Genomic DNA, 13068 nt, shown 5'->3' on the forward strand with positions numbered 1-13068 from the left:
TTAATTTACAGAAAAATTATTTTATTTGAAAGTAGACTCCTATATCCTTTCAAGAATATCTTATTTGAATAAATTGGAGCACAATTCCCTATTTGAATATCTAGTGAAATTTACTTTATAGATTCTACCATAATAGATCAATTCTTAAATTTATCCATTCTTGCTTCTACCTTTTGAAACTTGATTTTAACTAAAATCCTTACTCAAATGAGATTTATATTGATAATTTAAACTTTTTTATTTCTTAGTCATTGATTTTTGTCATAATTGAATGAGTTATACAGTAAATTATCTTTGGTATTCCTCTATAAGTGTATCTTTTTTTTTGTGTTTCACATATACTTCCAATATATTTTTATTTTTTAATTATAATATTCTTATTAATACTCTGGTGTTTATGACATATTTGAGCCCTTTTTCCAGAAATATAAAGAAAATAAACTATACTTTTGGAGCCATAACGAGTTCTAAACTTATGTTATGTATATTATGTTATATTATGTTATATTATGATCTCACTATATTATTTATGTTCCTTTGATATGATTGAAATATATTATTAGCTAAACTTCTCTACTATATTGATATGAATGAATTGAATGAAATATCAAATATAACATTTGAGCTCATGCTTTCCATTGTTCTTGATATATGTATATGATACTCTTTGCTCCATTCTCATGAAGTTTATTGTTTTGTATTCCAGCATTAGTTCACTTATATGTTGCTCCTTACTCTTGAGCTCATACCTTGCGTTATGATCGTGATTTACTTGTATGTTATAATATACTCCCTTGATATTAATGAATCATATAAAATATCGAATATGATTCTATATGTGAGCTCATATGCTTATATACTGCTCTTTGCTTCGTTGTCAAGTGTGAATTAATGAAATGATATTTATTGATTCTTAAATCCATGCTTTATATCTTGATGCTTATGTCATATATCGTGAATATGATAGTCAAATATTGAGTTTTGTGGCTCACATTATTATTATATAAAATTTTCAATTTAATTTATCACTTAAACTCATGTTATTTTGGATTGGGCAGTGAAATGCTATAAGATTGTGATATATTTTTATGATTTAACAATATTTTATAATGTTATCAAGTATTGTTAGGACTAAAATCAATACTAAGAGTGAGATAAATTAGTGGTATCATAAAATCATCGACTTTGTAAAATATTCATTAGATGAAGAATCGTATCAGAAATGTTGAAAGTATGCTTCACTTAAAGTGGGTGTAATAAGCAATTAAAACATAGATAGAACAATAGTAATGAAGAGCAGAAAGAGAGTGCACACTAAATTTATAATGGTTCGGTCGTCGTGACCTATGTCAACTCATAATTCCTCCTCTATTGAAGTCACTGATTTCCAATATTGATCTTTTTTGCAATGGGTGAAAATCAACTATCCTCTTACAATTCTATTCTGATAAGCTTTATAGTTCTCTCAACCCTCCCTTAAACAAAAATTTCACTTAGGGAAGAGAATGATAACAGAGAGATTTTCTCTGATAAGAGAGAGATATTCTCAACTGCATAGCAGATGAGATTTCCTCAACTGCATGAGGAAATCTCTCTGTTATCAGTTAAAGAAATATCCTCTTTCACTATGTATAAATAGACTTCACATGATACTACTTGCAGTGTGCCTTTTGCTTTATCCTTATAATTTCATTCTTCATTTTCTTATTCTATCATGGTATCAGAGCGACGTTCTCCTCTTTGAGTCTTTCAACCTCACCCATCAACTTCACGTCAGGCCATGGAAGCTGCTGCTGCATCATCATCTTCCCACCTTTCATCATCGCCAGCGCCTCGTCACTGACCCTTTGCTCCAGATCTGCCAGATCTGCTCTGCTTCCGCGTGCTGGTCCATCGACCAGCTCCTGGCCTTCTCCCTCCAACGCCTCCGCCACCGCTGTCCTCGACTCCGGCAACATTATCCTCACTGCTTCCGAGAGGACCTTCTAGGTGCAGGCCTCCCAGCAGCCAGCATCCTGCTCTGCCTTCGCAGAGACAAGCAGCCTTCAATAACTTGGCCTTGGTAGGTCATTCCCTCAGTGATGAAGAAGTTACTATTCATATCCTCAATGGCTTCGGAGACGAGTACAAGGAATTGGCAGCAGCAATACGGGCGCGTGATTCACTAATCACATTCGAAGAACTTTTCGACAAGCTGATTGACTTTGAGATATATCTCAAGCGCAAGGACAAACCGCCAGGACCATCCATCACAGCTCAAGTCACTCAAAAAAGGAGGGGCAATTCGTATAACAAGATTGTCAACAAAGGTTTGACCAAGACACCTTCTGAACCTATGAGCTCCAAACCAACTATTCCTCCTCCTCATCCTTAACATTCCAATCACAACAACCAAGGTGGCTTCTTCAATCATCCGCAGTCCTGGCGCCCTCACTACACAAACCAACAAAGAATTGTTTGCCAACTATATGATAAAGTCGGTCACTCTGCAAAGGTCTATCGATCTCGACCCAGACTTCCTGCTCAATCACATTGGCCTCAAGCAAATCTCACGACTACTCCAACGACCAGTGATCATAATTGGATTGTGGACTCTGGCGCATCCCACCACATCACCTCAGATCTCCAGAACTTGTCCATCCACAACAACTATGGTGGCACTGAGGACATCATCGTCGATGACGGTAAAGGAATTCCTATTACTCATACGGGTTCTACACTGCTTAATTCACCTACCACAACCTTTACACTCGATGATGTTTTATGTGCACCTTACATTAAACGAAATCTCATTTCCGTTTCTCAATTTTGCAAATAAAATAATACCTCCATTGAATTCTTTCCTAACTCTTTTCTTGTTAAGGATTTGAGCACGGGGGCATCATTGGTCCAAGGCCAGAGTAAGGACAATGTTTATGAATGGCCGTCACTTCCACAAATAAAACAGCCCACTGCTTACTCCTCCGTTGCAGCTTCAATCGATGTGTGGCATCGTCGTCTCGGTCATCCCTCTTTCCCTATACAAAATAAATTACTTTTTCGTTATTCTCTTCCTACTCTTACAAATAATAGGGTTGTCACTTATTGTGATGCTTGTCTTCATAATAAAAGTCATAGACTTCCTTTCAGTGTTTCCTCTATATCATGTTCTAAACCATTTGAAATTATTTATACTGATGTTTGGGGCCCTGCTCCTGTCACTTCTTTTGACAAGTTTAGCTTTTATGTTATTTTTGTCGACTATTTTACTAAATACACATGGCTATATCCTCTTCGTCATAAATCAGAAGTTTCAAAAGTCTTTACCAACTTTAAAAAGCTGGTTGAAAACTTCTTTCAGTCTACAATTAAAACAGTCTACTCTGATGGTGGAGGTGAATTTCAAGCCCTCACATCCTACCTCTCAACTTGTGGCATCCAACACCTTAAGTCACCCCCACACACTCCTCAACTAGTTGGCTCTGCTGAACGTAAACATCAACATATCGTAGAAACTGGTCTCACACTTCTACATCAAGCCTCCATGCCACCAACTTTTTGGTCTGCCGCCTTTCAAACTGCTGTCTACCTTATTAATCGTTTGCTCACTCCAGTTCTTCAATACCAGTCTCCATTTGAAAAACTATTTTCCAAATCCCCAAACATTCAAAAACTCAGAATATTTGGTTGTTTATGTTATCCGTGGCTACGTCCCTATGCCCCACACAAGTTAGCGCCAAGATCTAAAGCTTGCATCTTCATAGGATATTCTCTTGAGCATAATGCCTTTCGGTGCTACGAACCACAATCTCAAAAAGTCTTTATTTCATGGCATGTTGTTTTTGTTGAATCTGCCTTTCCATTTCAAAACCATGAATCTCCTACCATTCATACCACTCCGACAAATATTAATTCCTGGAGTATACATTCGATCCCCTCAAACGAACCTCCTCCCACACCATCCAGTCCTATTGTTGAAGATCCACACTCTTTTGTTCTCCCGATTCAACAACTCTCCACTCCCCCCATTCCTTCTCCCCTCCCTTCTTCACAAGTATCCCCTACCACTGAAGTCGTATCCTCAGAAACACAACAACTTTCTTTACCTAGTGCCATCGATGTATCTCAACCTCTCTTGCATCCTGTCGATGCCTCTCCACCACTCTTACCAATAACACAACCTGCAGTTCCTAGCCATCCAATGACAACACGCTCAAAAAGTGGTATCTTTAAACCACGTCAGGTTCTCGACCTCCATACTATCACCAATTCTTCTCTTGAGACCAGTGAACCCACCATTTATGGTCTCCGTCAAGCTCCCAGAGCTTGGTATACTGAACTTGGATCGTTTCTGATATCAATTGGCTTCATCAACTCCAAGTCTGACACCTCTTTATTCCTCCGACAACATCATGGAAATACAATATATCTTCTAGTTTATGTAGATGATATTATTGTTACAGGCAATGATCCCTTGGAGGTTCAGACATTTTTAAATCAATTGGCTGATCGATTCTCCCTCAAAGACTTAGGACCATTGAGCTACTTTCTAGGAATGGAAGCAACATTTACATCCTCCGGTCTCTTTCTCTCTCAAAGAAAGTATATTCAAGACTTATTATCAAAGACAAATATGCAGGATGCGAAAGTAGTTGCTACTCCTCTCTCTACTGGTGAATCACTCAAATTATGTGATGGCAGCCCTACCACGGACTCAACTCAATACCGGCAAGTACTTGGCTCCTTACAATACTTGGCTCTTACCCAGATATCTTATTTGCAGTCAATAAATTGTCTCAATACATGCACCAACCTTCTGCTATACATTGGTCTGCGGTTAAACGAATTTTGCGATATCTTAAAGGGACCCTTGATCATGGTCTCTTTCTCCGCAAAACCACTCAACTTCATCTCCATGCCTTTGCTGATGTTGATTGGGCGGGAAACTTTGATGATAGAACCTCCACGTCAAGATATGTCATCTTTCTTGGGTCTAATCCAATCAGCTGGAGTTCTAAGAAGCAAAAAACAGTGGCCCGGTCTACAACTGAAGCTGAATATCGTGCTATTGCTACCACTGCTGCTGAACTCAACTGGATCATAAATCTCCTCAAGGAACTCAAAGTCAGCTTTACTCATACTCCCACAATATATTGTGACAATGTTGGAGCTACCTACTTATGTGTCAATCCAGTGTTCCACTCGCGCATGAAACACATCGCCATCGACTTTCACTTCGTGCGAGATCAAGTTGTCAGACATCAACTTCGTGTCTCTCATGTCCATACGGCTGATCAACTTGCAGACTCACTCACGAAGCCTCTAGCACGTAAACTATTTTTGTTTTATCGATCCAAGATCGGTATCCTTGATAGGAGCTCGATCTTGCGGGGGCACGATAACAGAGAGATTTTCTCTGATTAGAGAGAGATATTCTCAATTGCATAGCAGATGAGATTTCCTCAACTGCATGAGGAAATCTCTCTGTTATCAGTTAAAGAAATATCCTCTTTCACTATGTATAAATAGACTTCACATGATACTACTTGAAGTGTGCCTTTTGCTTTATCCTTATAATTTCATTCTTCATTCTCTCATTCTATCAGAGAAGGAGAACTCTCAAGGAATTACAATATTGTTTTCTCACTTAGATCATAAGTTTTTCGTTCACTTGGGTAAGCAAAAAAGATTAAGGTATTTATAAACCAAAAAGTGTCTTATCTCATATTTTCAGGTACTAATAGTACCATCGTCATTATTGGATAGTACCACCGCCTAACAACCCTGCTTTAATGGTATTGTCACCATTCTAAGCGGTACAACCGCCTGATAGAGCCTTGGAGACTAGGCTCTGGTGGTACCAACGCCTGACAGAATTAATTGTCTGTGGTACCATTGTCCAGTCTAGGCGGTAGCATCGCCCAAACAGTACCTGAGAGGTTAAGCCTCAAGCGATTCCACCACTAGTCTTTACGGTGCCATCACTTTACATAGCTCCAAATCACTGAATGGGCTATCCATCCGGCCCAATTCAATCCTGATTTGGGCCCAGTTGGCCCATAATTTAGTTAGTAGGATTATTCCTAACTGAAATTGACATCTAACTATAATAATTAAGACAAACAATTATAATACTAGCAATCTCAGTTGTCTGTCATGTCAATTGTTCATCCAAACTTTTAATGAACTTTTGATGAACTCCTAGCGAGCTTTCGGTACATCATCCAAACCTTCGGCATAATACTCGATCCATCCGTTCTTGACATATTGTCCGATTCTTTCAGCCCAATGTTTGACTTCGACTCATCGTTCGATTCTCTAATTGTTTTACATTTTCATAATCATAGTTAGTTTTGCATCACTTTTCTCAACATATAGATTAGATCATAAATCAATTGATTTCATCATCATCATTCAATCTGTATGAGTTTGTGTGCAATTAAAAATGTTAAAAGACCTCTTGATAAATTGTTGATTTATGATTATGGTATTTATGAGTTTATAAGTGATTGGTAATGATTTTTTTGAGTTTGGCTTTCGTATTTTATGAAGTTTTTGAATGATATATTTAATAATTATAAACTGCATAAGTTTTATTATTTGGGTGAATGAGAATTGAATGTATTTGGTGTTCTCAAATGAGAATTGATGTATTTCGTATTATATTTAATAATTATAAACTGCATAAGATAGATTTATACCCTTAAAATGTCATCTTAAGTGCGTAATATGCTCACCGCTCCATCGATCGCTTGTAGCTCTACTTGTCGCTTGTCGCAAGAGTGTTGCTCGTCGCTCGATTGATCGTTGATTGAATTGAATCATCGAAGAACACTGAAGCCAGAAATGTAATAAAGGATGGTATTTGCTTACTCCTGCAGCACCGGTAATCCAAGAAGTTTTTTAAAATTTTCTTTAGTATAACCAAAGTAGTCAGAAAGAAACAAAATAACTTTGATGGGAGAATAAAAAGTAATCATCGTCTCAAGTGGAGACTATAGAGATGATGATACTACATTATAGTGATTAATTCATTAACATTTTTAGAGATGATTTAATGCAATGATGAAACTGATAGAATCTCATATACAATTATATGTAGATATAATTATAGATAGATTTTATTCGCATGTATGGCTCCAAACCCTAGTCCTAAGGGTTGCTTCGTAAGTGGGTTACTCTTTTTGCCCTCAACTTTAATCAACTGGTCCAATAAAAAGGGACGATGGTTAAGAAGCCCAAAGGTCCAAATATAAACTTTAGCCACTCTTTTTTATAGGATAGAGACGATAAAGTGACGTTTATTACAATCTTATAGGGTTTTATTAGTTGTTTCTTGATTGAGTAGGACCCAATCCTGTTAGGATTCTATCATAAACCAAATATTCTCTGTTTAGCTTTGACATCGTGGCTTGGTAGTATCTTGCAAGAACAAGCTTGACGCTCGTGATTAGGAGAATAAAAATAAAAAAAATAAAATTTTCATAAATATTAATTTTTTTAAATAGTATTATAAATAGCAAAGAGAGGTTGCCCATACAAATCTCTCTATCTCATAAGTCCATTGACATCACGAAGAAAAAACAACTCATTTTTATCCATATTTTATTCTTAATATGTTAGCATATCTGACTTTCTTATGTAAGATAAAATATTTGAATCCTCCTGCCAACTAAATTAGCTAGTGAAGTCTTAATCGATAGGTTTCAAGTTTTAAACAAGGACCCAAAATCATTTAATTATCATATAATTTTTGGTTACGACTTAAAGAGGTATGAACTCTGAAGAACACTTTATAAAACTACATCTAATTAAAGCTTAATATTTCAAAAGAATAAAAAAGTGTGAGTCCTCTTTTACTAATCAAAGGGTATTTTGATGATTTCTCTGTTTCATTTGTTTAATTGAATTAACATTTTGACTTGCCTCCTCCATGTTGAAATATGGGATCAAGTTCAGATCGCCAGACGATACTGATCTTAAGATTCCAACTTCTGATCCCAAATATCTTTGTGGCACACCACTCAGCACCGACTGTTGTAACGCGTGATTAATCTTTTTCTTTAAATAATATAAGTATGGCTCCTCCATATTGCTAATGGCCATTGGAGTGAAAAAATAATTTAATCATGACGCAAGTTCAATAAAGAAAAATAATTTGATCCGATAATTTTTTTTCTTAATTAAATTTGCATGAAATTAGTCATCCCAAAAACTTAAACAAAATAAAAAGGACGAAATTAAAAAAAGGAAATCCAAATAACATTAATTAATTAATTAATTAATTAGCATCTCAGTCACAGTGCAGGTTTGTCTTTTGGGGCCACGGAAAGGACGGCTGTGATGGAGTGGTCTTCCGATCATCACGACTTGTCCTTCTGTCGCTCCCTATTTCTTCCCTCCTCCCTCCAACTCCATTCCCATCAGACTATCTCTCTCTCTCTCTCTCTCGCATGGCGACCGCAGCCCAAGTTGACGAACAGGAATTGCCGCCACCGCGGTCGTCTTCGTCGTCCGAGGTGATGGAGCAGCAGAGAGGAAATGTAAGAGAGCCTCTTTTGGAGCACTCTCCCATCGATCTCCGACGCCACGCGGCCAACACCACCTCCCAAGTCGCCATCGTCGGCTCCAACCTATGCCCCATCGAGAGCCTCGACTACGAGTGATGACTCTGTCCGGTTCATCTCTGTTCCAGAACCGATCGTTTGGTGTGTAAAGATCGATTGAATGTTTCGTTTCGTTAGGTTGATCGAGAACGACGTCCTCAACCAGGATTGGAGGAGCCGAGGCCGGGCGGCCATATTGCAGTATGTGTTCCTCAAGTGGACTTTCTGCCTCTTCATCGGCATCCTCGCCGGCGCTGTTGGCTTCTTCAACAACCTTGCAGTGGAGAACATCGCGGGCCGCAAGTTTGTCACCGTCTCCAAATTCATGCTCGCCAATAAGTAGGCCACATTTCAGATACTTCTCCTTTCCTTACCTGATGCATTGGATTAAACTGGTGGCGGTGAGTTGAAGGTACTGGACTGCTTTCTGGGTGTTTGCCGGTTCAAATTTGGCCCTTTTGACGTTTGCGACGGCGATCACGGCTTTTGTTTCGACTGCCGCGGGCGGGTCGGGAATACCGGAGGTGAAGGCTTATCTGAATGGCGTTGACGCTCCTGACATCTTCTCGCTTCGCACCCTCGTTGTAAAGGTGAGAAACCCATCGAATTCGCTTGAGAGAATAGTACTCCGAAGGCTCACCATCATCAATGCCGGATTCATATGTAGATCGTCGGTACGATTGCTGCTGTATCATCTTCGCTCCACGTGGGCAAGGCTGATCCCATGGTGCACATTGGTGCATGCATCGGGGCTATGGTCGGACAAGGTGGATCTCGCAAGTATCGCATGACATGCAGATGGCTGCGTTACTTCAAGAACGACAGAGACAGGCGTGACCTTGTCACCTGTGGGGCTGCTGCCGGTGTTGCTGCCGCGTTGCGTGCACCGGTCGGTGGTGTTCTATTTGCCCTGGAATCGCTGTCTTCATGGTACTAATGCCACAATGTTTTGGTTCGGTCTTCTTTCTTCATCGATTTCATTTGGTGTTCGCTTGATATCTATCACAGGTGGAGAAGTGCACTGATCTGGAGAGCATTCTTCACGACAGCTGTAGTTGCTGTCACGCTCCGTGCACTGACCGACATCTGCGGAAGAGGAAACTGTGGGTTATATTGGAAGGGCGGGCTGATAGCGTATGATGTTACAGCAGATACCGTTGCCTATCGCCTCGCCGATCTACCTCCGGTCATCCTCCTCGGAGTAATTGGGGGAGTGTTAGGAAGTCTGTACAATGTTCTTATGGTGAAGGTTCTTCACGTATGCAGCCCTGTTAATGAGTATGTGCAGATAGATGATTTATCATTCGTATCGATCGATCTTCCCAAATAAGTTTCAGTAATGTTAATCTTGTTAACTTGTGCAGGAGAGGCCGTGCCCACAGGTTGCTTCTGGCTGCTGCTGTCTCCATATGTATATCTTGTTGTCTGTTTGGGTTACCATGGTTGGCACCCTGCAGACCTTGCTCGAACAAGGACTGCTCCACGGTAGCTCATCCCGGTGGCTTCAAGAACTTCCAGTGCCCTCCCGACCATTACAACGATCTAGCCAGTCTATTCTTCAACACCAACGATGACACGATCCGGAAACTGTATGGCCGTGGCACGAATAACGACTTCCAGAAGTCCTCCATCATGGTCGCCTTTGCCGCCTCCTACGTTCTAGGCATCCTGAGCTACGGCGTCGTCGCCGCGCCCTTCGGTTTTTTCGTGCCGATTATGTTAACCGGTGCAAGCTACGGACGGCTCGTCGGGATGGCGATGGGCTCCGACACGAACCTCGACCATGGTCTCTTCGCCGTCCTCGGTTCGGCTTCCTTCCTCGGCGGAACGATGAGGATGACGGTGTCGGTATGCGTGATTATGCTGGAATTAACCAACGATCTCTTGTTGCTTCCCCTGGTGATGCTGGTTCTCCTGATATCAAAAACCGTGGCCGACGCCTTCAATCCCAACATCTACGACCTGATCCTGAGACTGAAGGGCCTTCCTTATCTCGACGACCATGCGGAACCATACATGAGGCATCTCACCGTTAGCGATGTGGTGGCAGGTCCTTTACGAACCTTTAATGGCGTGGAGAAGGTGGGTAACGTGGTCCACATACTGAAGACGACGGGGCACCACGCGTTCCCCGTGATAGATGAGCCGCCGTTCTCTTCTTCTCCGGTGCTGTACGGCCTGGTCCTCCGTGCACACCTGCTGAGTTTGTTGAAGAAGAAGCGGTTTCTGCCGACACGCAGCGTCGCAGGGTTGGATGCGGCGGGGCAATTCGGGGCTGATGAGTTGGGTAAGCGTGGATCGGGGAAGCACGACCGTGTTGAGGACGTAGAGGTAAGCGCAGAAGAGATGGAGATGTTCGTTGATTTGCATCCCTTCACAAACTCGTCGCCTTACACGGTGGTGGAGACGATGTCGCTGGCGAAAGCTCTCATACTTTTCCGGGAGATGGGACTGAGACACCTGTTGATCGTTCCCAAGTCATCTTCCGTAAGCACCTCATCCCGAGTCCTCTTCCCATCCCCTTTTGCTTCACTAAGTTTTGGTGCGCATGCAACTGCAGAGAGCGCCGGTGGTCGGCATATTGACAAGGCATGACTTCATGGCCGAGCATATATTGGGATTGCATCCGTTCCTGAGAAAGAGCAGATGGAAGAGATTGCGATTTCAGGGAGCCACTTTGAGAAGACTTTGCAGGGCTTGTTTGATGTGGGCTTCCTCTTAGGTCGCTCGTAAGAAGAAACGTGCCGAGTACCAGTCCATGTCTATTCCTCTTCGAGCTTGCTTGGCGAACCCAATGTGATCCAATTTAACCGTGTGGTCGGAATGGAACTTCGACCACGGTCTGCTATTGGATTAAACCCGGTTCGATAAGATTGGGGATCCATTACGACCTAACTAAACTCCCAATATTGATCCAACTCCTCGTGTAATAATAATATGACGTGATGTGGATCCGATACGTTAAATATGTGCGATTCGATCCAATTAAGTAGTAACTGTGGGTTCAATTTTTAGGTGCTCAAAATTTGGGTTAGATAATATGGCCGGCCGTGTTTCTTTTAGCCCTGAGAAGTAGAGCGACACCAAGTGATGGGTCACGAATTTGTTTACGACAAGTCATGTTCTTCCAGTTTTGATGGTTCTTGTAAACGTAAGCTTAATCCAACACATGCATGCATGAGATGGAGATTCCAACGGTTGTTTATTATCAGACTTGAGCACAACATACTGAAACTACAAGGGAATGAATGCATTCCTCTTTCACTTGGACAGTGGGTCGGACATCCCCGTGTCCTCTCGTCAACCTGCATCGAAAAGATGATGAGCGGTGTCATAAGATCAAAAGCAAGCTGAGAATAAAAGCACACGAGGTAGAAGGAAGGAAGGTCAACTCCAGGTCGAGAGACCTTTGACTACGCTCTAGATGGTGCATGTGTAACCGGGCGGTGGAGTCTTCCCGCAAGTAAGCAGCAACTGCAGTGCCAGCGGCAGGTAGATGTTGATGTTGAGAAGCTTCAGCTTGATGCTGGTGCACAGACAAACTGCAGCCTCGATCTCGACAAGTCCTTGCAGCAAAGGACAACACCGGTTCACCACGGGATCGCCGATGCCGATGTGCACGAGCCCTCCCAGCAAATCAACGCACGCGCCGACCTTAAGCGTGTCGACGGGGCAACTCGGCGACGCTGGTGGAGCTGTAGGCGGAGGAGGAGGAGGGCAGGGAGTGTTCCTGGGCGGGAGCGTCGGGGGCATGACAACGGGGGGCACGCCGACCACTGGGGGCTCCGTAATGGGTGGTTTTCCGATCACTGGTGGCACGGTGATGGGTGGAACGGTTATAGGTGGCTTGCCGATGACCGGCGGGACTGTGATGGGTGGTTTGCCGATGACCGGCGGGACGGTGATGGGTGGTTTGCCGATGACCGGTGGGACGGTGATGGGTGGTTTGCCGACGACCGGCGGGACGGTGATGGGTGGTTTGTGAGTGGGGGTCTTCGGCTTATGGTGCTTGGACTTGGGTGGCTTGTGCTTGGTGGGGGGACAGGTGCCAGCAGAAACGACGGGGGAAACGGAGGAGAGGAAGAGCATGAAGGTAATGAGGATGGCTGAGATCTTGGAGGAGTCCATCGTTGAAGGAATCACTCCTTCAGCTATGGGACTCCTGCAGTGTGTTTGGTGTGGAAGGCTTGGGGAGGAAGAAGGTACACTTATATAGGGTTGATGGGGAAGCTCTACAAGGAGTCACGTGAACGCACCAATAAGGCTAGAGAGTGGGGCAGCCGCCCACAGGCTTCCAACCCGTCCTTATCCATCATCGATCCTCTAAGGTGCTTACAAGTCTTTTCTGTATCATGCAATTGGCAGCCTGAGGAGGAGTAGTAGTAGTAGTAGAGAGAGAGAGAGAGAGAGAGAGAGAGAGAGAGAGAGAGAGATCTTTGTGGTTCATCATCAGTCGATATGGCAAGTTACTTGTACAAATAGC

General features: G+C 42.3%; 3 protein-coding genes across 3 annotated transcripts; 2 read left to right on the forward strand and 1 right to left on the reverse strand.

Annotated features, from left to right (window-relative positions):
• Positions 1-8432: 8432 nt before the first annotated feature.
• Positions 8433-9522, forward strand: LOC135629213 (putative chloride channel-like protein CLC-g). The gene is made up of 4 exons (XM_065136408.1): positions 8433-8641; positions 8724-8924; positions 8998-9175; positions 9253-9522. Exons 1-4 carry the CDS (start codon positions 8433-8435, stop codon positions 9520-9522), a joined length of 858 nt encoding a protein of 285 aa, XP_064992480.1.
• Positions 9523-9729: 207 nt separating this feature from the next.
• Positions 9730-11328, forward strand: LOC135628507 (putative chloride channel-like protein CLC-g). The gene is made up of 3 exons (XM_065135204.1): positions 9730-9863; positions 9950-11072; positions 11146-11328. Exons 1-3 carry the CDS (start codon positions 9826-9828, stop codon positions 11305-11307), a joined length of 1323 nt encoding a protein of 440 aa, XP_064991276.1. The 5' UTR covers positions 9730-9825; the 3' UTR covers positions 11308-11328.
• Positions 11329-11768: 440 nt separating this feature from the next.
• Positions 11769-12777, reverse strand: LOC103998460 (36.4 kDa proline-rich protein). Its single transcript, XM_009419943.3, has 2 exons — positions 11993-12777; positions 11769-11890 (listed from the first exon to the last, which is right to left on the reverse strand). The coding sequence occupies exon 1, from the start codon at positions 12711-12713 to the stop codon at positions 12006-12008; it is 708 nt and encodes a 235-aa protein (XP_009418218.2). The 5' UTR covers positions 12714-12777; the 3' UTR covers positions 11769-11890; positions 11993-12005.
• Positions 12778-13068: the final 291 nt, after the last annotated feature.

This window comes from Musa acuminata, chromosome BXJ3-1, assembly GCF_036884655.1.
Source record: "Musa acuminata AAA Group cultivar baxijiao chromosome BXJ3-1, Cavendish_Baxijiao_AAA, whole genome shotgun sequence".
Lineage (NCBI taxonomy): Eukaryota > Viridiplantae > Streptophyta > Magnoliopsida > Zingiberales > Musaceae > Musa > Musa acuminata.

What these genes read in the sequence shown, in the direction of transcription:
- LOC103998460 (XM_009419943.3), bottom strand. Translation starts at nt 12,713, where the DNA reads ATGGACTCCTCCAAGATCTCAGCCATCCTCATTACCTTCATGCTCTTC.
- LOC135628507 (XM_065135204.1), top strand. Translation starts at nt 9,826, where the DNA reads ATGGTGAAGGTTCTTCACGTATGCAGCCCTGTTAATGA. An exon ending in GTATGCAGCCCTGTTAATGA is followed by an intron (nt 9,864 to 9,949) that starts GTATGTGCAGAT and finishes TAACTTGTGCAG; the next exon opens with GAGAGGCCGTGCCCACAGGT. An exon ending in TCGTTCCCAAGTCATCTTCC is followed by an intron (nt 11,073 to 11,145) that starts GTAAGCACCTCA and finishes ATGCAACTGCAG; the next exon opens with AGAGCGCCGGTGGTCGGCAT.
- LOC135629213 (XM_065136408.1), top strand. Translation starts at nt 8,433, where the DNA reads ATGGCGACCGCAGCCCAAGTTGACGAACAGGAATTGCCGCCACCGCGG. An exon ending in AAATTCATGCTCGCCAATAA is followed by an intron (nt 8,925 to 8,997) that starts GTAGGCCACATT and finishes GGTGAGTTGAAG; the next exon opens with GTACTGGACTGCTTTCTGGG. An exon ending in TTCGCACCCTCGTTGTAAAG is followed by an intron (nt 9,176 to 9,252) that starts GTGAGAAACCCA and finishes ATTCATATGTAG; the next exon opens with ATCGTCGGTACGATTGCTGC.